Source organism: Tupaia chinensis, unplaced genomic scaffold, assembly GCF_000334495.1.
Source record: "Tupaia chinensis unplaced genomic scaffold, TupChi_1.0 Scaffold000532_1, whole genome shotgun sequence".
Classification (NCBI taxonomy): Eukaryota; Metazoa; Chordata; class Mammalia; order Scandentia; family Tupaiidae; genus Tupaia; species Tupaia belangeri.
In genome coordinates, this window is record NW_006160045.1 from 9,069,882 (window position 1) to 9,091,217 (window position 21,336).

Sequence of the window (21,336 nt, forward strand, 5' to 3'; positions counted from 1 at the left end):
GTAAAATGCTTTTATTTGTACAATCTGGAATTTCCACAATTTATTTATATTCATTTTTCATTGTCCAGAAGAAGGCCATATGGCCCTGCTTAGTTACTAGGGGGGGAGGGCTAAATGGATGAATAAATACCTAAATGAATCACCTATTGGAAAGAGAAACAGGGAAAAAAAAAAAAAGAGATGAAACTAACAATCAGCAATCCATACCAAACAGTATTAACACAAGAGACATATGGAAAGAAAAGAGAGGCTCAACTTATTATTATGAAACTAAGGCTTATATTATAATTAATATTTAACTTTTTAAACATTTTCATTTCTATTTTCCCACCATGCTATTGAAGAAGTAATAATTGATCTGTTTCTCTATAACTTCATACAACAAACAGGATATGTACATTAAAACACTGATTGATTAATATGTCTAACAAATAATGACTTAATACATGTTTGTATGAGCTTTAAAATACACCTGATAATAACTGATTAGAAACACTTTTTTAAAAAAATTTGCTAGAGGATGCAGATGTTTACTGGAAAGAAACAGAGAGAAAGAGAAAGAGAAGAAAAAGTGAGAAAGCATCCCCACATTGGGGAATAGCCACTCTGCAATCCCTTCTCCTTCATGTCTCCTGTCAGGATTTTGGCCATGCATCCATTCAAGCTGCCAGGTTCAAGACTTGAACCACACAGTCAGCCATGTGAGATTCTGCTGCCTTAACCAGCACTCTATCAGCTGGCCTTCAAATTACTCTTTTTAAATAATATAATAAGAAAAACTCCTACTCAATAATAAAAGGTGATATTTGGAGCATGTCTGGGCACATATCACATTGTGGTTTACCATGGAAAAAACTATATTGTAACATTTAAATTCCTAGTATAGATTTGTGTTTGAAAACTTGAGAGGGTTTCAGTTCCTTGTAAGCCCTTTGCCTGCAATAAGAGAAAGTAAAGTTTAGATTTGGGAAAAATACCTCTGGTTTCCCATAGGAGTGGTTTACTAAGATGTTGAGTTCTATGTAAACAATATTCAGTTATGCTTTTCTATATAATGGTATAGAAAGTTAAGGATAAAAATGACCCAGTATTAGCACTAACATATGAAATATAAATCAAAGGTTTTAAGTAAATATGATAACCCCCTAATATTTATTGTGAACGCGTAGGTTTTGGACAATGGAATGTGAATAGTAGTACAATATAACCTTGGTATTTTCAACGAAAGTAAATTAAGAGTCCGAACTTCCTATATGCTTCTGATTAACTCTAGTAGCTTTTTGTCAAAAACTCTTCTAAGTAAATTTTGAAACTCTTTGAAGAAAGATACATGATTTCAAAGCAATTCAATTTATGTTTATTAAATTTCTCAGATTTGTAAGAACTCTACAAGAAATTTGATATACAAGAAATTTGTGCCCCTAACTTCTACCAAACACCCAAAGAACAATAGTTTTTATGCTATATATAAAAGCAGACATTGAGAATAAAAACATAAAAACAACTTAGCACATATGGATCTTTGCCAAACTATGATTGTTCTTTCATTATCAGTATGTTTATAACCTAGTGTAAGTTTATATATACATATGTGTGTGTGTTTCCTATTTCATAAGGGGTTCTTCCCGTTTTTCTTCTTTCAGTAATCACAAGTAATTAACATAATAAATATTGTCACTCATAAGACTTTCATGCGCTACATTTTTACAATGTGCATCTGACTCAATCAAAGACATTCCAAATTTATCAGAGTAACATTTAAAGATTATTTTCTAAAGGCACGTTTTGTAAACATAGATCTAAACTGGACCCTATACACACTTAGAATACATTAGTCCTCAAAGTTGCTGACACATCTACTTTTATAAATAGAGTATTCCCAATATTTTAGAAAAATTACAAGTATGATTCTTATTATTCTTACCTCTTTGAATTAATGTCTGAACATTAGGAACTAAATCTGACCAAGGTACAAATTCACATCGCTGTAAATCCACAAAATACCCAAAGATAGAATGCTCACCCGTTGGTAGGTTGACATCTACATTGAAAAATGAGAAATAAACTAAGGAGTTCAATCATGAAATGTTTCATTGACTGCATGAAATATATCTAAAAGATATGACTACTGAAACAGAAATATTAAGTATTTACCAAAGGTATATCCAACTATATAAAATAAACCTTTTCTTCAAAACCCTTATTTGTATAAAAGTTAAATTTTATTAACTTTTTGTCCTTTTGCTATCCAGAAAGCAAAGTGAATTGTTATCTGATAATCTTTGAAATCTTGCCCAAAAGTTCTGCTTAGTACCTTGTGTTTGGATGCTATTAAATTCTAGTAATGTGGTGATATGGTCAAAATAATACATTACAGAACTTTGATATTTATTTGTAAATCATATTTATTTTCCCATTCTATAAGTAATACATTTTCTAAAAACACATTTCTCCTCGCAATAAATTTGTTTTTCTCTTTTTTTTTTTTTTTTTTGAGAGGTTTTTGCCATAAGGTATGTGTGCTTGCCACAGAGAAATAGAGACAGTGAGAGGGAAAGTGAGAAATCACCCCCCCCTTGGGATGGCCACACCACAGTTTCTTCTCCATTCCTCACTCTCTGCTCTTTTATGACCTTGGGCACACATGCACATGCACCTAGCATGATTTTTCAGCCGCTGGGTCTGGGTCTCGAACCATGGTTGGTTATGTGGCTGTCTAGTGATTAACTGTTACACCATCTACTGGCCCCCAAATTTGTTTTTCAAGAAAAAAAAGTAATACATTTTCTTAGTAAAACATTCTAGAAGATATAAAATAATAAAAACAAAACAATTTAGCCATGGTCTTACCATATGAAGATAACAGTATTAATATCTTACTCTTTCCATCATTTATTAAATTTTACAAGAATGAAATTATTTTTTTTGTTTGTACATAGTTCCATGTTAAGTGAAAGAAGCCAGACACAAGAGGTCTGATTTATATATTCCTGTATATTTGTATATTGCATGAGTTTATTTGTTCAAGTATCCACTAAAGCTAAATTTATAGGCATGAAAAGTAGTTATCTGTGGATAGGTGTAGGAATGGGAATTACTATAAGTGGGAATTGGATAAAACAAATTCTAAAACTAATGTATAGTGATCGATTGTACCACTTGGTGATTTATTAAAAATCACTGAGTTATATACCAGCTATGAGTAGATTTTATGTTACATAAACTATACCTCAATGAAGCATTGTTTTTTCACTTCAGCAATTGCTATGGTTTAGGTGTGGTTTGTCCACCAAAACTCATGTTGAGGTTTGGTTCCATTGTAGCTATGTTGGGAGATGGGACCTTTAAGAAGTGGAGCCCAGTGGGAGACATTGGGGCTATAGGGGATCCACCCTTGTGGGTGGATGGTGCCATTCTCATGGTAGAAAGTTTTTACCTTGCAAGACTGGATCAGTTACTACCAGATAGGCTGTTATAGAGTGAGGCTGCCCCTTATGGTTTCTGTCTTTCTTACATGCCTGCTTGTCATTTTTGTATGCCCTCCACTGTCATCCCCCAGGTTGTGATACAGCATGAGACCTTTGCCATATGCACTGCCCAATCTTAAAGTTTCTAGCCTCCAGAACCATGAGCTACGTAAACCACTTTCTCATAAATAACCAAGTGTCTGGTATTTTGAAATGTACGATACTCTATTATTAATTATACAGGTGCTCCTCAACAATTTTTTTTACTTTACAGGGTACAAAAGCAGTATGTATTTAATAGAAACCACTTTACAATATTTTTTAATTGCATTGGGTTTTTTAAGACATAACCAAAGCAGCTATATTTATTGCTCTGTGGAACAGAGCTTAAAAACAACAACCCCCCCTCCCCCATATTCTGACTGTGTAAGAGTCTGTGTCCTTGGATTATCATTGTTCAATTTTCTGCCTCCTAACCTCTGTAAAAACTATTCTACTCTGCTTCTATGAGAAAACCTTTTGTTTCTAAAGAATTGTTTTATTTAACTTCATTTATTTATTTTTAATTTTGACCAGAGAGGGACAGAGTAAGAGAGAGAGAGAGAAAGCCACCAGGTCTGGGACTTGAACCAAGATTGGCCATGTGGGAGTCCAGTGCCCTTAACTACCACGCTGCCTGCCAGCTCCAAGAAAAACTTTATTAGATTTCAAATATGACTAAGACTATGATTGTCTTTCTGTGCTTGATTATTTTACTTAATATAATATTCTTCAATTCCATTTGTATATTGCGAATGATAACATTTATTTCTTTTTAAATGATGAATATCATTCCATTGTGTATATACACTACTTAAAAATTTTTTTTTGCTATAGTGTACATGTGCTCACTGGAGATGGAGTGGGAAGGAGAGAGAGAAAGCATCCTCCCAGGGAGAATGGCCATGCCACAATCCCTTCTCTTGCATTCTCCTTTTGGGATTTTAGGCATGCACACACATACACCTGGCATGTTTTTCAAGTTGCTGGGCCCAGGACCTGAACTGTACAGTTAGCCAGGTGGGATCCAGCTATCTTTTTTTTTTTAAAAAAAAAGAATTACTTTATTTAACTTGATTTATCCATTTATTTATTTTAATTTGATCAGAGCAAAAGAGAATGAGAGAGAGAAAGTGAGAAGGCAAGCTGCCAGGTCCTGGTCTTGAACCACAGTCAGCCATGTGGGAGTCCAACACCCTTAACCACCACACCACCTGCTGGCCCCATGGGATCCAGCTATCTTATTATTTTTTTTTTATGATCATTTATTTAATTAGGCTCTTGGCAAAAAATTTAGAACACCAATTTGTGAGGATAAACTCCATTTGTAAGGACAAACACAGATTGTAGGTAGCCCTGGAGCTGAGAAACAGCTTCGATTTTTGGTAAAATTTGTGAGTCCACAGCTTTCTGATCAACCTTGCGCTGCTCTGAAATCTTGCATTTCTCCTTCTCTGTGTGGAAGATCTCACCTCTCTGGTGTCTGCTTCCGCACTTTCGGATTTTTACTTTGCTAATATCAATTTTCGTGGAGGTGGCAATGACAAATTTCTAGTGTGTTCTATGCAATGGAACTTGATTGAGGACCAGTGGTCCAGTTATAAGTAGCAAGTCACTCTGCTTCTTCAGGAAAACCACTCCCTTGCCTCTGTGGCGTCCAGTGAGGATGATCAGAATGGTCCCAGGAGTGATGCTGGCTCGCCGCTCTCTCACATGCTGACTGAAGGGTTTTTTGCCGTGGCTCAACAGCTTTCAAGGCACATCTTCAGTAGGATAATACCTAGGCATTTTGCGCAGTTTAACGACCCGGGTACCACCATTCTTGTCTTCACCAACTGGTTTTGTGACAGTCGCAAGAACCTTCTCCTTCTTTTTGATCCTGGATTTAGTGGCCGAGTATTTCCTCTTTTCCCTGGAATATATGGCAGACCCAGAGCATCAGCAGATGCCTCGGACTAGGACAGGGTTTCATCCGCAATGGGGCTTCTCCTTCTTGGGCTTTTTAGCCTTGTGGTCACCCTTTTTAATCTTTCCCACTGGCATCAGCCTTCTTGGCTTCAGGTTTCTTCTCCTTAGTATCCTGCTTCGCGGTTTTTTCACCTGCCATCTTGAATAGTGGGAAAGAGCAGATCCGACTATTTTAACAACTGTGCTGGCCCTATCATTTGTTGATGTATGCTTAGAATGATTCTGTATCTTTGCTATTGTGAACAGTGTGCAATGTTCATGGGAGCTAAAATCTCTCTGTCAAACTGATTTAAAATCTTTTGCATATATACCCAATGGTGAAATTGCTGGATCTTACCATAGTTCTATGTTTAATATTTTTGAGGAATGAACCTCCAAAAAATTTCCATAATAGTTGAGCTAATCATATTCCCACCAATAGTGTATAAAGGTTCCCTTTACTCCACATCATCACCAATACTTGTTACCCTTTTTGGGGGGGAAATAGCCATTCTACAGAAATGAAGTATATTTCATTGCTATTTTGATTTGCATTTCCTTAATGGTAGGCTATGTTGTGTTTTTAAATATAGCTATTGTCCGTTTCCATGTTTTCTTTGAGAACTGTCTATCAAGTTCTTTGCTTATCTTCCTTCTTTCCTTCTTCTTTTTCTTTTCTTTCCTTTTTTTTTTAAATAAATACTGTCTAGTCCTTTTTAATTGCTGCCACTGAAACCAAATATTTCTAGCTGAGACTAAAAAAAGAAGCAAGAAAGGGCAGAAACAAGAGAAAAATTCTCAAATTAAGAAATAACTAAAGGGACCAGCAGTTAGCATAACGGCTATGTCGCTGGACTCCCACATAGTCGACCGCGGTTCATGTCCCGGACCCGGTGGCTTAAAACTCATGCTGGGCCCATGTGTGTGCGTGCCCAAGATCCCGTGAGCAGAATGGAGGAGAAGGGATTGTGGTGTAGCCATCCCCCCTGGGGGGTGATTTCTCGCTTTCTGTCTCTCTCTGTCTGGCGAGCGCACGAGCCCTATAGCGAAAACCTCTCCAAAAAAAAGAAAAAAAAAAAAGAAATAACTAAATCTCCTCCTCATTAGCATGCTTTTTAAATTTATTTTTTAACTTACATTTAATCACTGTATATCTTTACAGTGTACAACACGATTTTACCTTATCATCAACAGACTTTTCATTTTTGTGTCTATTAAATTTTTCCCCCTTCCTCTCACCACCTATTACCCACCCCTTATTACTCCCCTCTTCTACATTGTTTTAGTATCTACAGTTGGCCTCCCTGCTATTTTACCTTTTAGTCTTTCAGTTTCTGCTCTAGAGTGTAGACATTTGGTATATATTAAGCAGGACCATGCAATATCTGTCTTTCATAGTCTGGCTTACTTCACTTAGCATTAAATCTTCCATATTTGTCCACTTTATATCAAATGTCAGGGTCTCATTATTTGTTATGGCTCAGTAGTAGTCCATGGAGTACATGTGCCACATTTTCCCAATCCATTTATTTGTTCTTAGACATTTGCGTTGATTCCATGTCTTAACAATTGTGTATAATGCTGCAATAAGCATGGATGTGCAAGCATTTTTCTGTTTTCATTCAGATCGTTTGTTTTCTTGCTATTGAGTTTTTTTAGTTTTTTATATATTCTGGATATTAACTCGTCTGAATATTTTCTCCTGATCCATAGGTTGTCTTTGCACACTATTGTTCCATTTGCTGTGTAACTTTTTAGGTTGAAGTAATCTCAATTGTCTATTTTTGTCTGCACTTTTAGGGTCAAATTTATAAAATTATTGCTCATACCAATGTCATGGAACTTTTCCCTAATGTTGTCTTCTAGAAGTTGTACACTTTTTGGTCTTACATTTAAGTCTTTGATTCTTTTTTTTTTTTTTTTGGAGAGGTTTTCTTGCAATAGGGTGTGTGCGCTTGCCAGACAGACAGAGAGAGACAGAGAGACAGAAAGCGAGAAATCATCCCCCAGGGTGGATGGCCACGCCGCAATCTCTTCTCCTCCATTCTCCTCTCGGGATCTTCGGCATGCATGCACACGCGCCCGGTGTGAGTTTTAAGCCACCACGTTTGGGACACAAACCGCTGTTGACTACATGGGAGTCCAGCGACATAGCAATTACACTAACTGTTGGTCCCAAGTCTTTGATTCATTTTGAGTTAATTTTTGTATTGGTTTTATATAAGGGTTCAGAGCCAGCAGGTAGGTGGCTTACTGGGTAAGGTGTTGGACTCCCACATGGCTGACCATGGTTTGAGTCCCAGACCTGGTGATGTTCTCATTCTGTCTGTCTCTTTGTCTGTCTCTCTTTGGTGATCACATGTCTCCTGTAGCAAGTTTAAAATATTAATTAATTAGTTAATTAAATAAATATTACAGTTTTATCAACAGTATTTATTGAATAGATTATCCTTTTTCTGTTGGTATTCTTGGTGTCTTTGAAATGTAGTGCTTTTATTGTTCATGAGTTTAGAAGAGGACCCTACTTTTCAAATTTCCGATGATAGTTTTGTAGACAATCGATGTAAGTACTTTAAATGCTTTGTGGAATTCAACTGTGAAGCCATCAAAACCTGGAATTTCTTTTGATGGAAAACATTTTATCACTGCTTTAATCTCATTACTCATTTGATCTGTTTAGATTTTCTACTTTCTGATTCAGTCTTTGTAGGTTGTGTGTGGAGCCGAATATATCCATTTCTCTACATTTTCCAATTCATTGGCATATAATTGTTCATAGTAGTTTCTGGTGATCTTTTGTATTTCTGTGATACTAGTTTTAATGTCTCCTTTTTCATCTATGACTTTATTTATTGAGTCTTTTTTATTTTAACCTGGTGATAATAAGAATGTGTGTTCTGCAGCTCATAGGTGAATTGTTCTCTTGATGTCTATTAGATTCATTTGGTTTATAATGTAGTCTAACTCTGATGTCTGTTGGTTTTCTGTCTGAATGATCTATTGTTGAAAATGTGGGATTAAAGTTCTCAACTATGATTGTATTGGAGTCTCTCTCTCCTAGTAGCTCTAATAATAGTGGCTTTATATATTTGGGATGTAACTGTATTGGTGCATATATATTTACAATTGCTATATCCTATTGCTGAATTGGTCCCTTTATCATTGTATAATGATATAATTTGCCTCTTTTTACAATGTTTTACTTAAAATTGATTTTATTTGATATAAATAGTGCTATTCTTGCTGACTTTGTTCTTCTCTTCCTTTCTTGTTGTTTAGTGCTTGGGTAGTTTTTGTGATAAGATTTGATTTCTTTGTCTTTTTTATTTGTGTATCTACTCTACCTGTGAGTTTTATAAATGTTATTATTTACTTATTTTGCTTCCAGATGTAGGACTCCCTTAAGTGTTTCTTGTAAAGTCAGTTGAGTGGTGATAACTTCTGTCAATTTTTGCTTATCTTGAAAAGAACTCTGTGTTCTTCAATTCTGAAGAATAGTTTTGCTGGATATAGTATTCACAGCTTGCTGGTTTTTGTTTCTGCACATTGAATATATCATCACATTCTCTCATGGCCTGTAGTTTCTGCTAAGTAATCAACAGTAAGTCAAATGATAATCCTTTTTATATTACTCAATTCTTTCCTCTTGATGTTTTTCTAATTCTTTGGCTTTTAACATGTAATTATGGTGTACCTCAGTGAAGACCTACTGGGTTGAATCTGTTTGTGAACTTTGAACATCGTGTTTCCAGAAGTCTATATTTTTCCACAACCTGAGAAGTTTTCAGCAACTATTAACTAAGCATTCTGGCTTTTTATTTCTTTTCCTTTTAGAGCTTTCATAATGTAAATGTTTCACTTAATGATGTCCCATAAGTCCTTCATGCTTTTTCATTCATCTTTTTCCCTTTGGGTGACCTATATTCAGGTTAGAGAGTCTTTATTCTGCTTGATTTAGTCTGCTGTTGAAGCTCTCTATTTGTTCATTCATTGAATTCTTCAGTTCCATGATTTCTGTTAGGCATTTTTTAAAAAAATAATAACATCCTTCTTTATTACGTTTTTCATTAAATATTGTTCCTGATTTCATTGTATTATTTTTTACCTTACTGAGTTTTCTTAATATACTTATTTTGAATTATTTTTCATGCAATTCATAAATTTCTATTTCTTTTGGGTTAGTTACTAAAGAGTTACTGTGCTTTTTGGTGGTGTCATGTTTCTTTGCTTTTTCATGTTTCTTATGTCCCCCACTGACTTCTGTACTTCTGGTGGAACAATCACCTCTTCCAAACTTTACAGAGTGACTTTCAGATAAAAAGATTTTCACTACAGATGGGTCCTAATGTGCTAGTTAGGAGAGGGTTTGGTAGCTTTGGTCCTTAGGAGATGTAGTGATTCAGCCTCTGTGAGGCTCTTATTTAGGCACTGTGTAGTGTTGACTCTGGAACCTGGGTTAGTCAGAAACAGCAGTAACACCTAGACTGTATGAAGCCAACTACAGTGGCAGCAGGGACTCGAGAATGGCAGTGCTTCTGTTGCTTGGGTCCTGGGGTGAGGGTGGAGGGCCCAGGGAACAGCATTACAATATTCTTCACTCCCTGGGGAGTGTAAATGTCCTTGCAGCTCAGTCTTTTATTTTTCTTTTAAGAGAGGTTTTTGCTATAGGGCGCGTGTGCTGGCCAGATAGGCAGAGAGAGACAGAAAACAAGAAATCACTCCCCGGGGAGATGGCTACAATGCAATCCCTTCTCCTCCATTCTCCTCTCTGGATCTTGGGCATGCATACACATGTGCCTGGTATGAGTTTAAGCTGCCCAGTCCAAGACTCTAACTGGTGTCAACTATGTGGGAGTCCAGCGATGTACCTATTATGCCATCTGTTGGTCCCTGCTTCCTTAGAATATACAGTTACTCAATTTGGTGAAGGGAGCTCAGCTGTGTGGACTTCAGAAAGCTCTCTTCACTAAGTTGGGTGTCTGTGTGGACCACAGGGGTTCCCAGTGATAAGAATTTCAAGTGTCCAAGGTGGTGGGAAGGGCTCCTGGGGTCTTCTTACATACCCTTTCTCTGCAGGGAGGATTCCCTTCTGCTTCTGGGCTGATCTTTGCAGGGGAATGAGGAGATAGAAGTGAGGCATTTTCTTCCATTCTCCGTGTGCATCCTAAATTTCTGTGCTCTATGAAGTTTCTGTTAGTTCTCTGATATATTTTACACTCTTTAAGTTGTTTACATCAAAATATGGTTGTTTACTCTCTGTTTTGGCTATCTTGGTGGAGGGTATGAGCACTAATGACTTGCAGTTGTTCATCTTGCTACAATTTTTCAAGGCCATTATTCTATAACTTTTAATTGTTTTATTCAAGAGTTAACAGGTGTTTGGCAATTTCAGTTTTTGTATGTCTGATTGGATCTTTATTTTGGTATTTCTAAATGATAGCAGCTGATTAAAAATTTAGTAGTCTAAGTAGTCTAAAGATTTTACTACATTATCTACATTTGTTGTTGCTAATGAACATTTCTCTGTTCATCTACAGAAAGTATCATTCCTTTGTAGCTAATATGTCTTTTCTCTATGATAGCTTTAGAGCTTTTCTTCTTGACATTCTGTAATTTCACAACAAAGCACTTAAGTGTGTTTAATCTGAGGATTACTGTTAACTCTGGCAAATTCTCTGTATGATTTCTTCAAGTGTGATGTCTCTGACATTTTCATCACAAACCTTTAGGTTTACAGGAAGAATAAACATAGAGCTTGAGGTATTTGTGCATGTAAATCAAGGTAACTTATTTATTTTTAAAAGGTAGAGGAATGGAGTTGAATCATTGACTTTAATGATGAATGAACATGAAATGCTCTAGGATTAAAAGTTAATTTTCAGGGATCAGCAGTTGTTGTAATGGCTATGTCACTCCCATGTAGCCGACTACAGTTCAAGTCCTGGACCCGGTGGCTTAAACTCACGCCTGGCAGGTGTTCGTGCGTGCCCAAGATCTCAAGAGGAAAATGGAGGAGAAGGGATTGCGGCATGACCATCCCCCCTGGGGGGTGATTTCTCTCTTTTTGTCTCTCTGTCTGTCTCTGTCTTTCTGGCGAGTGCATATGCCCTATAGCAAAAAACTCTCAAAAAAAAAGTTAATTTTCATAGGAAAAAATAAAATAAATTTTTGTCATCCAGCTGTCTTAAACACAACATTTTATAAATAACTTCAAAAGGATGCTTTAAGAATTTCATCAAACTAGTAGGATTGTATTTTGGGTATAATGTTTTTAGCTTTCCTCTTCATTTAGCAAGGCTCTTCTAAATACATTCATACTTGATATTTTTTCTCTTTTAGGCAGATGCTTCATTGGTCTCTATATGTACAAAATTATTTTAATCAATAATGTCTAATTGTGAAGGCTTACTGTTTCAAAGTATTAGGATAGATTCCATTCGTTAGAAGTATTTCAAACAGCACAAATAATAAAAACATCTAATCCTGGGGCCAGCAGGTGGCATGGTGGTTAAGTTGCTGACTCACCATGGTTCAAGTTCTGGACCTGGCGACTTAGTTTCTCTTTTTCTCTCTCTTTCTCTGTACTATACCAAGTTAATAAAAATAATAAATTAAATAAATAATTATTTAAAAAATTGAATCTATAAAATAATTTAGAAATTAAAAAGCAAAATATAAATTTACAAAGTTTTGCTTCTGCAGAAGCTCCTGCAACATGGTGATATGAATAATACAAATCCAGCTACACTACCGATGGGCTCAGGCTGGCTGAGCACATAGTTTCAGGACTTTATCTTTGTCCTTCTGCCCTGCTAGCATTATACCTTCTTGTAACACATAGAAACAAAAATCTAATTTTCTTCAACTCCTTTCATTGGAATGAGGATGTTGGGTGAAGTTATTAACACACTTTTACCTTTACTCTTCATATTTTAAAAGACAGACCTAGTCAATATATACCCAATCATAGTTTTAATTTCATTCTAAAATGAACATATTTATAACTTCCCCCATAACTTACTTATTCGTAAACTGTTTTCAAATAATTCATGAACAAGTTTGTCAAAATCATAGGTTACTCTTGCTAGAGAATCAGGCTCAAAATTTGAACAAAATAACAGATCATTTTCATGCTCATCTTCACGTTTTAAAGTTCCTCCAAATGCCCAAGTAAATGCAAACACAAAAAGCTTTTGAAGCATTATTGTTAATTTATCAGGATTTTTCTCCAAAAACCATGTATTTCCATCCCTGGAGCAGATAGATAAGAAAAGAGAAAGGTAAAAATTCTTAGAAAGCAGTTCATAAATTTATTTCAATAACATATCAAAGTTTATTATTAAAAGTTATAAAAAAATTTACATAAAATTTTTACTTATTTTTTCATTTGATAACTCATACATTATTACTTTTATTTTAAAATTAAAATTGTTATTAACATAATTATACATATTTGTGGAGCTACAGAGTGATTTTTCAGTGTAAGAATACAATGTGTAATAATTAAATCAGTGATTAGCATACTCATCATGTCAATCATTTGTTTTTACTTTGAGTTGGGAACATTCATAATCATTTTTTAGTTGCTCTGAGACAGTGAGTTGTTGTTTACTATATTTTCCCTACTGTATTTTATAACACTAGAAATTTTCCTATTATTTCTCTTTTTTTTTTTTGGAGAGATTTTCGCTATAGGGCACGTGAGCTCGCCAGACAGACAGAGACATAGAGATAGAAAGCGAGAAATCACCCCCCGGGGGGATGGTCACGCTGCAATCCCTTCTCCTCCATTCTCCTCTCGGGATCTTGGGCACGCATGCACATGCGCCCTGTGTGAGTTTTAAGCCACCAGGTCCGGGACGTGAACCGCGGTCGACTACGTGGGAGTCCAGTGACATAGCCATTACGCTAATGACTGGTTCCCTATTTCTCTGTAATTTTATTTCTGTTAATCAATAGCCCCTTATTCCTGATACCACCATCCTTCCCAGCTTCTAAAAGACATTCTTCATCTCTCTCTGCTTCTATGAAGTCATTTTCCCCCAATATTTATATGTGAAATAAATCATGAGGTATTTCCCTATCTGTTCCTGGATTATTATACTTAACATAATGTCTTCTAGGCTCACCTGTTTAACTTTAAATGATGGGATCGCACCCTTTAAAGTGACTGAATGGTATTCGTGTGTATGCGTGTGTGTGTTTGTGTGTGACATTTTCTTTATCCATTCATCTGTTTAACATATCTTGGCTATTGTGAACAGTGCTACAATAAAGATTGGGGTGTGGGCCAGCAGGTGGCATAGTGGTTAAGGCACTGGACTCCCATGTGGTTGACCATGGTTTGAGTTCTGAACCTGATGACTTGCCCAGTGTGTATGCGTGCCCAAAATCCCAAGAGGAGAATGGAGAAGGGATTGCAGCATGGCCATCCTCTCGGGAATGGGGAGGATTTTTTGCTCTGTTTCTCTGTCACTCTTTGTCTCTCTGGTGAGCACACATGCCTTATAGCAAAAATTTCTCTAAAAATAAAAAAGATGGGGTGCATATATTCCTTAAAACATACTTATTTTCTTTCTTTTTTATATATACCTTGTAGTAGGATTGCTGGGTCATATGGGAGTTCAATTTTTAGCTTTCTGAGGCACTCCCATACTGTTTTCCATAATGGCTATATTAATTTACATGCCCACCAGCAGTATAAAAGAGTGCCCCTGTCTCTGTATCCTCATCAGCACTTGTTATTTTTGATAGCCATTCTAACTTGAGTGAGATCATTTCAATATACTTTTGATTTATGTTTTCCTAATGATTAGTGATGTTGATTATTTTTCCATGTTTGTTGGCTATTTGAATGTCTAAGAATTATTTAAAATTTTTTTATTATTATTTTTAATTTGCTATTGACATGTGCACTTGCCAGAGACAGAAAGTGAGTGAGAGAGAGAGTGAGTGAGAAAGCAAGTGCAGTCTGGGAGGTCTGGGACTTGAACTGTGGTCAGCCATGTGGGAGTCCAATGCATTAACCACCACACCACCTGCTGGCCCCTATTTTCATCTTTCAAGAACTATTTTTTCAGGTCATTTGCCCATTAATTTTCCTGCTGAGTTGAGTTCTTTGGATATTCTGGTTATTAATCCCTTGTCAGATGTATACCATTCAAGTATTTTCTTCCATTCTATGGGTTGTCTCTTCACTCTGTTGATTGTTTCCTTTGTTGTGCAGAAGCATTTTAGTTTGATATAATCCCGTATGTCTATTTTTGCTTTTGTTGCCTGTACTTTTGAGGTTTTTATTCCTGAACTCTTTGCCCTTATTGATGTCTCTGGAATGTTTTACCTAAGTTTTCTTCTAGTATCTTCATAGTTTCAGGTTTTATGTTTAAGTCTTTGATCCATTTGGAGTTGATTTTTGTATATCATGAGAGATATGCTCTAGTTTCATTCTTCTTCTGTGGCTATACAGTTTTCCCAATATCATTTACTAGAGAAACTGTCTTTTCTCCAATGAATTTTTAAATTGCTATGTTGTATTAACATAATTGTTATGTTATTTTTCAGTACAGGAATATAATGTGTAATGACTAAATCAGGGTAATTAGCATGACTGTCATCTCAGTCATTTGTAACATTATATGCACTAAGTTGTCATTTATCACATTCTTACCACTATATTTTATAAAACTAAGCATTATTCCTTTAATCTATGAGTTTGGGGCACCTTTGTTGAAAGTCAGTGGCTGTTTGAGTGGATTTATTTCTGTATATATACGTGGAACTCAGAGGATTCTAATACAGGTTGTTCTTTCACCAGCCTTTGATAAATGTTGATATATACACATAGTTAACTCTTAATTATCTGGTGAAGTTTAGGATTAATTATTCCTCTGCATAACAGAACTGAGTAGTGTCTCATCAGCTGTCTGGCACTAGTTTCTTTAACTATCAAGAGTAGCAGGGAAAACCAAACACTAGAGTTGTGCTGGGAGACACAGTGTGTGCTCTGAGAGAAAAACCAAGCAAGGGTACTCAGACTTCAAGAGGATCTAGCAATACATCAAACAGAAATCAGTTGCAGCTAATTTCTAAACCTCATCAGCAAGGTAAGCAAGTCCCAGGCTGTTTGCAATTTTTATTTCTATGACGAAAGTCTGCAATCATCATCCTTGGATATAAATCATCATGCTCTAGCACATGTTTTTCTCTAGATAGCATTAAAAAAAATTATTTATTTAGTATTATTTATTCATTCATTTATTTTAATTTGACCAGAGAGGGACAGAGAGAGAGAGCAAGAGCGAGAGCGAGAGCAAGAGCGAGAGCGAGAGCAAGAGCGAGAGCGAGAGCAAGAGCGAGAGCGAGAGCAAGAGCGAGAGAGAGAGAAGGAAAGGGAGAAAGGAAGCTGCCAGGTCCAGGACTTGGATCATGGTCGGCCATGTGGGAGTGTACAACACCTTAACCACAACGCCACCTGCTGGTCCCTCTAGATAGCATTTTTTAAAATGTGGAATTGTGGGTCAAGTATGATATGTATTTTATTTATTAAAGTCTATTAGATTTGTTTCCAAAAGTTTGTGGCAATAAAACTTCCCCCACCAAGGTGCAAGGATGCATATTAAGAATGCTATCTACAATGAGTCTTCATTTCCAAAAATATAGTCATGTACCACATAACAACACTTCAGCCAGTGATAGACCACATATATGACAGTTGTTCCATAGGCTTGTAATAGGCTGTACCATATAGCCTAGTGTGTAGTAGTCTATGGCTTCTAGGTTGTGTAAGGACAGCCTGTAATATTTACTCAACAACAAAATCGCTAACAACACATTTCTCAGAACGAACCCTGTTGTGACACATAACTATCTATCATTTAGGAATATATTAATAAATACAAAATCCAGGATAGCAGTAATTTCAGATGGTGGAATAGCATAATAGGTAGGAGAGTACACAGGATATAATAATAATATATAATATATAATAATAAATAATGGGTTGGCCTCATGGCCTAGTGATTAAGGGAGCCAGATATCATGGTCAACCATGTGGTTTGAATCCCAGCCCCTATGGCTTGAAAAACATACTGTGTATGTATGCCCCAACTCCCAACAGGATTGAGAAATGAAGAATGGAGTGTGGGGTGATTGCACCCTATTGGGGGTGCTTTCTTCTTATCCCTCTCTTTGTCTCTGTCTGGTGAGTACATACTCCCCTGGCAACTGAAAAATAATAATAGGCTTTTTTTTAGAACTGAGTAGTATGCATATGTATATTTGGGATATTGTTATTTTATATCTTATGCGTATTTTATAAATATTTCTGTGGCTATTAACAATTTAATAAAAATTAAACATAATTTATGGTATGTTGAAAATGGATCAGAAGAATTGGGGAGAATTAAGAAGATCAGAAATTTATTGTAACAGAATAGGCAAAAAGTTATGGAGGTTTGGGTTAGGATGCCATAAATAAGATAGAAAGGAGTGAATGGATTTGAAGACATAGCTGACAAGTAGTGGAAACCATATTTAGAATATTTTATTCAAAAGCAGATGTGACATGAATGTCTCATGAAAGCCTCAAAAGTGAATCTCCTGGGGCAAGCAGGTGGTGTAGGGATTAAGGTGCTGGACTCCCACATGACAAACCACAGTTTGACTCCCGGACCCTGTAGCTTGAAAATCATCCTGGCACATGTGCCCACAATCTCAGGAAGAGAAGGGATTGCACAGTGGCCAGGCACCCCACCCCCCACCCCAGGGGTGATTTCTCACTCTCACTCTATGATGAGCACATATGCCCTATGGCAAAAAACCTTACCCAAAAACACAACTCTCCTATCCTAACCAGGAGAAATGTGGATCTAACAACTTCCATATAATTAATAATTTCTTTACTTACCAGGTTTACTTACTTGGAATTATCACATTATTTCAATTTTATGAATGAGAAAAACCAAAGTTTAAAAATATTTAATAACTGGTTCAACATCTCACAGCTCATAGATAAATGACAGATTCATGAAATAAATTCATTCCTTTTACAAATTTGAATTTATTCTGTTTTTGAATAGGTACAGAGGCTGAACAAATATACCATATTATGCCTATTGTTTCAAAATTTAGCATAAAAATTTGGTGATGTGTATTAGCTATATAAAGGACTAAGATAGAAATAAATAAATTTAAGTGGATTTTGGTATTACAAAAATCACAGAAGTATTGGCTTATGGACAAGTAATCCTTTGTGTATTTGAGTGTTTGGCACCTAGTAGTACTTAAACATGTTTATTGAATAAATGTAACTGACCTCTTTTCTGTATTCTGGAATTTGACAGAAACTTCTGAAGATTTTGTTTCCTTAGTTGAAGTGTCACTCAAAACATGACCTTAGAAAGAAGAGAGTGTTTTCCCACAATTAGCAATAGACCTAAAATTTAGCAGGTTAACAAAGTTAATCTTTAACATTAGTTAGTTAGTAAGCTGTCACTAGAAAACATCTCTGTTACAGATACAGCATCTTAATAGTTATTGTATCAGACCAAAATAGGAGTTATTTTTTTTTTAAGGAAAAGAGGGACAGAGAATGTTCTTATAGCAATCTGAATTGATTCTTATTTATTTGAAGTGTAAAGCTGTATATTTCTGTTCTTCATCCTATTTTTTGGTAGGTTTGTTTTAAAATGTAAACCTTAAACTATGCAAGGGGCCAGCAGGCAGCATGGTGGTTAAGGGCATTGGATTCCCATATGGCTGACTGCAGTTTGAATCTCAGACCTGGTGGCTTGGTTTCTCACTTTCTCTCTCTCTCTCTCTCATTCCTCTCTGGTCAAATTATAAATAAATAAATAAATAAAGTTAAATATATAAACAAAAAAAAACTTCAAGGGACTACCTCCAAATAAAGTACACACTACAAATAACTTTAAGTAAATCATAATAAAATGAAGTATAAAAAAGTGGCAGGCCAACCATAGTGTGGTAGTTAAAGTGGCTGAATCCCACATGGCCAACTATGCAGCGTGGGTCTCAGAACCAGACACTTAAAAACACAGCAGGTGCAGAGGGTGAGAGATAGGGAGTCAAGAATGGGGTAAAAAGGAAAATACACAGGAAACAAGAAATGGAAAATTATTTGTTGACGATAACACATATGAGACTGAATTAGTAATAAATAGTCTTCCCCCCAGAAAAAGCCCAGGTCATGATGGATTTACTTCTGAATTCTTTAAAACCTTTAAAGAACAAACATCTATTCTATTCAAACTATTTCTAAAGCTCCAAAAGGAAGAAACCCTCCCAAATTCATTCTATGAAGCCTTCATTACCCACATTAAAAAAAGAAAGAAAGAAAGAAAGAAAGAAAGAAAACTACAGATCAATATCCCTGATAAATACAGATGCAAAAATTCTCAGCAAGATACTAGGAAATTGTATCCAATAACACATTAAGAAGATACACCACAACCAGGTTGGTTTTATTCTAGTGATGCAAGGGTGATTCAACATATACAGAACCATAAATGTAATATATCAAGTTAATAGAAAGAAAGATAAAAACCCCATGATCATATCAACTGATGCAGAAAAAGCATTTGATGAAAATACTTGTAGAAAACAGAGGAGAAACTCTTGAAGACCTAGGAGTAGGCAAAGATTTCTTAGACACCCAAAACAGAGGCAATAGTCCTGAAAATAGACAAATGTGATTACATCAGGTTAAAAAGCTTCTACATAGCAAAAGAAACAATTAAAGAGAAGAAACGACTCTCAATATGTGAAAATATATTTACAAACTACACCTTAGGTAAGGTACTGATAATCTGCTTGAGTTCCCTGTATATACTGGTTACCTGGGAAAACAAAAAATCCAATGAAAAGATGGGCCAATGAGTTGAACAGAAAACTCTCAAAGGAAGTCATGTGAACAGCCAAAAAGCATATGAAAAATACTCAGTATCCCTTATAATAAGGGATATGCAAATCAAAACCATAATGAGATATCACTTAATCTCAGACAGAATGGCTAAGATGAAAAAAAATAGAGAATGATAAGTGCTGACAGGGCTGTGGAGAAAAAGGAACTCTCCTTCACTGTTAGTGGGAATGTAATTAGTATAGCCAGTGTGGAGCACAATATGGAGATTCCTCAATAACCTACAACTGGAACTACCATACAATCCAGTAATTCCATTTCTGGGTATCTACCCAAGGGATAGAAATACACTTTGTCAGAAAAATGCTTGCACATCCATGTTTATTGCAGCATTATTCACAAATGCTAAAACACTACCCAAAAGTCTCAGAACAAACAAATGTGAAAAAAGTGTGGCACATATACACTACAGAATACTACTTAGTCATAAAAATCAGTAAGAACCTGACATTTGATCTAAACTGGATGAATATGGAAGATTTAATGCTGAATAAAGCAAGCCAGACTATGAAAGAGAAGCATTGTATGTCCCCACTTAATATATACCAAATGTCTACAATCTATGACAGAAACTTATAAGATTGGAGCATATAAAAACATGGAAATAAATAAATAAATAAATAAAGTTAAATAAAATAATTCTTTAAAAAAATTTAAAAATATAAAAACATGGAAAGCAACTGTAGATACTAGAGACAATGTGGGAGAATGGTGGACAACAGAGGGTGGGGTGGGAGAGAGGAAATCAAAGGGGAAAAAAAGACAAAACATTTAATGAACACAAAAATGGAAATTATCTGTTGATAATGTATATGATAATAACTTTGGCTGGAAAATATGTTCATGCTGGGGAAACTCATTTTGTATGCCATAAATATATGCAATGAATAAGAAAATTAAAATGTTAAACTAAAAATAGAAAGCTGATGCAGGCACCAGTAGGTGGCATGGTGGTTAAGACACCTGGATACCCACAGTACTGACCAGGGTTTGAGTCCCAGACTTGGTGGTTTGAAAATCATTCTGGGCGCCTGTATGCCTAGCCAAACCCCAGGAGGAGAATGGAGGAGAAGGGAGTGCAGCATGATTTCTCATTTTCTCTGTCTCCTCTCCAGCAAGTGCACATGTCTTATGGCAAAAAACTTAAAAAAAAAAAAAATTCTAATCTCATTCTTCCCTTCTTCTGGTCTTTGGAGCTCCCCACTGGCTAAACCCCACCAGCAGCTAGGGGCCCTAGAAACCTAGAGATCCTGTAATTTGTCCTTTAGCTGAGTCTGGAGAAGAAAATTCAGTCCCATACAAGTTTACAAGCCCTTTTCTCTTACTGAGCTTAAACATATTAAAGCTGACTTGCAGGGACCAGCAGTTAGCGTAATGGCTATGTCGCTGAACTCCCATGTAGTCAACTGCGGTTCGAGTCCCGGACCTGGTGGCTTAAACTGACGCCGGGCGCATGTGCATGCGTGCCCAAGATCCCGAGAGGAGAATGGAGGAGAAGGGATTGATAGCAAACATCTTTAAAAAAAAAAAAAAAGAAAGAAAGAAAAACTGACTCGCATAGTTGTTTTTCTAACAATCCTGATAAACATAGCTAGGTTTCAATGTGTTTCTCTGGCTTTTGAGTAGATGCTAAACAGGGACAATTCACAACCTGCAATTATAGGGTTAAAATGCGAAGCATTCTCAGCAGCACCACAGGATCCTGCTACTTGCTGAGGGCATTCAAGTTTGCTTAGGATTTTACTTACCCTCTAACAGTGCCTGAAAAAAATAGATAAAATGTAAAACGTTGTAAGGAAAACAAAAAACCTTTTTTTTTTTTTTAAGAGGTTTGTCATAGGGTGTGTGAGCTTGTAGGAGAGAGACAGAGACAGAGGGAAAGTGAGAAATCACCCTCCAGGGGGGATGTCTATGCCATAAACCCTTCCACTCTCCTGGAATCTT

At 36.1% G+C, this 21,336-nt stretch overlaps 1 protein-coding gene across 1 annotated transcript in view; it reads right to left on the reverse strand.

Moving 5' to 3' along the window:
* Positions 1–21,336, reverse strand: part of DNAH14 (dynein axonemal heavy chain 14) — a 261,709-nt gene that overhangs the window by 113,888 nt on the left and 126,485 nt on the right. The window contains 3 exon segments of the mRNA XM_027775206.1: positions 1,925–2,041; positions 12,475–12,704; positions 17,767–17,845. Of these exon segments, the coding sequence (XP_027631007.1) occupies positions 1,925–2,041; positions 12,475–12,704; positions 17,767–17,845 (426 nt within the window).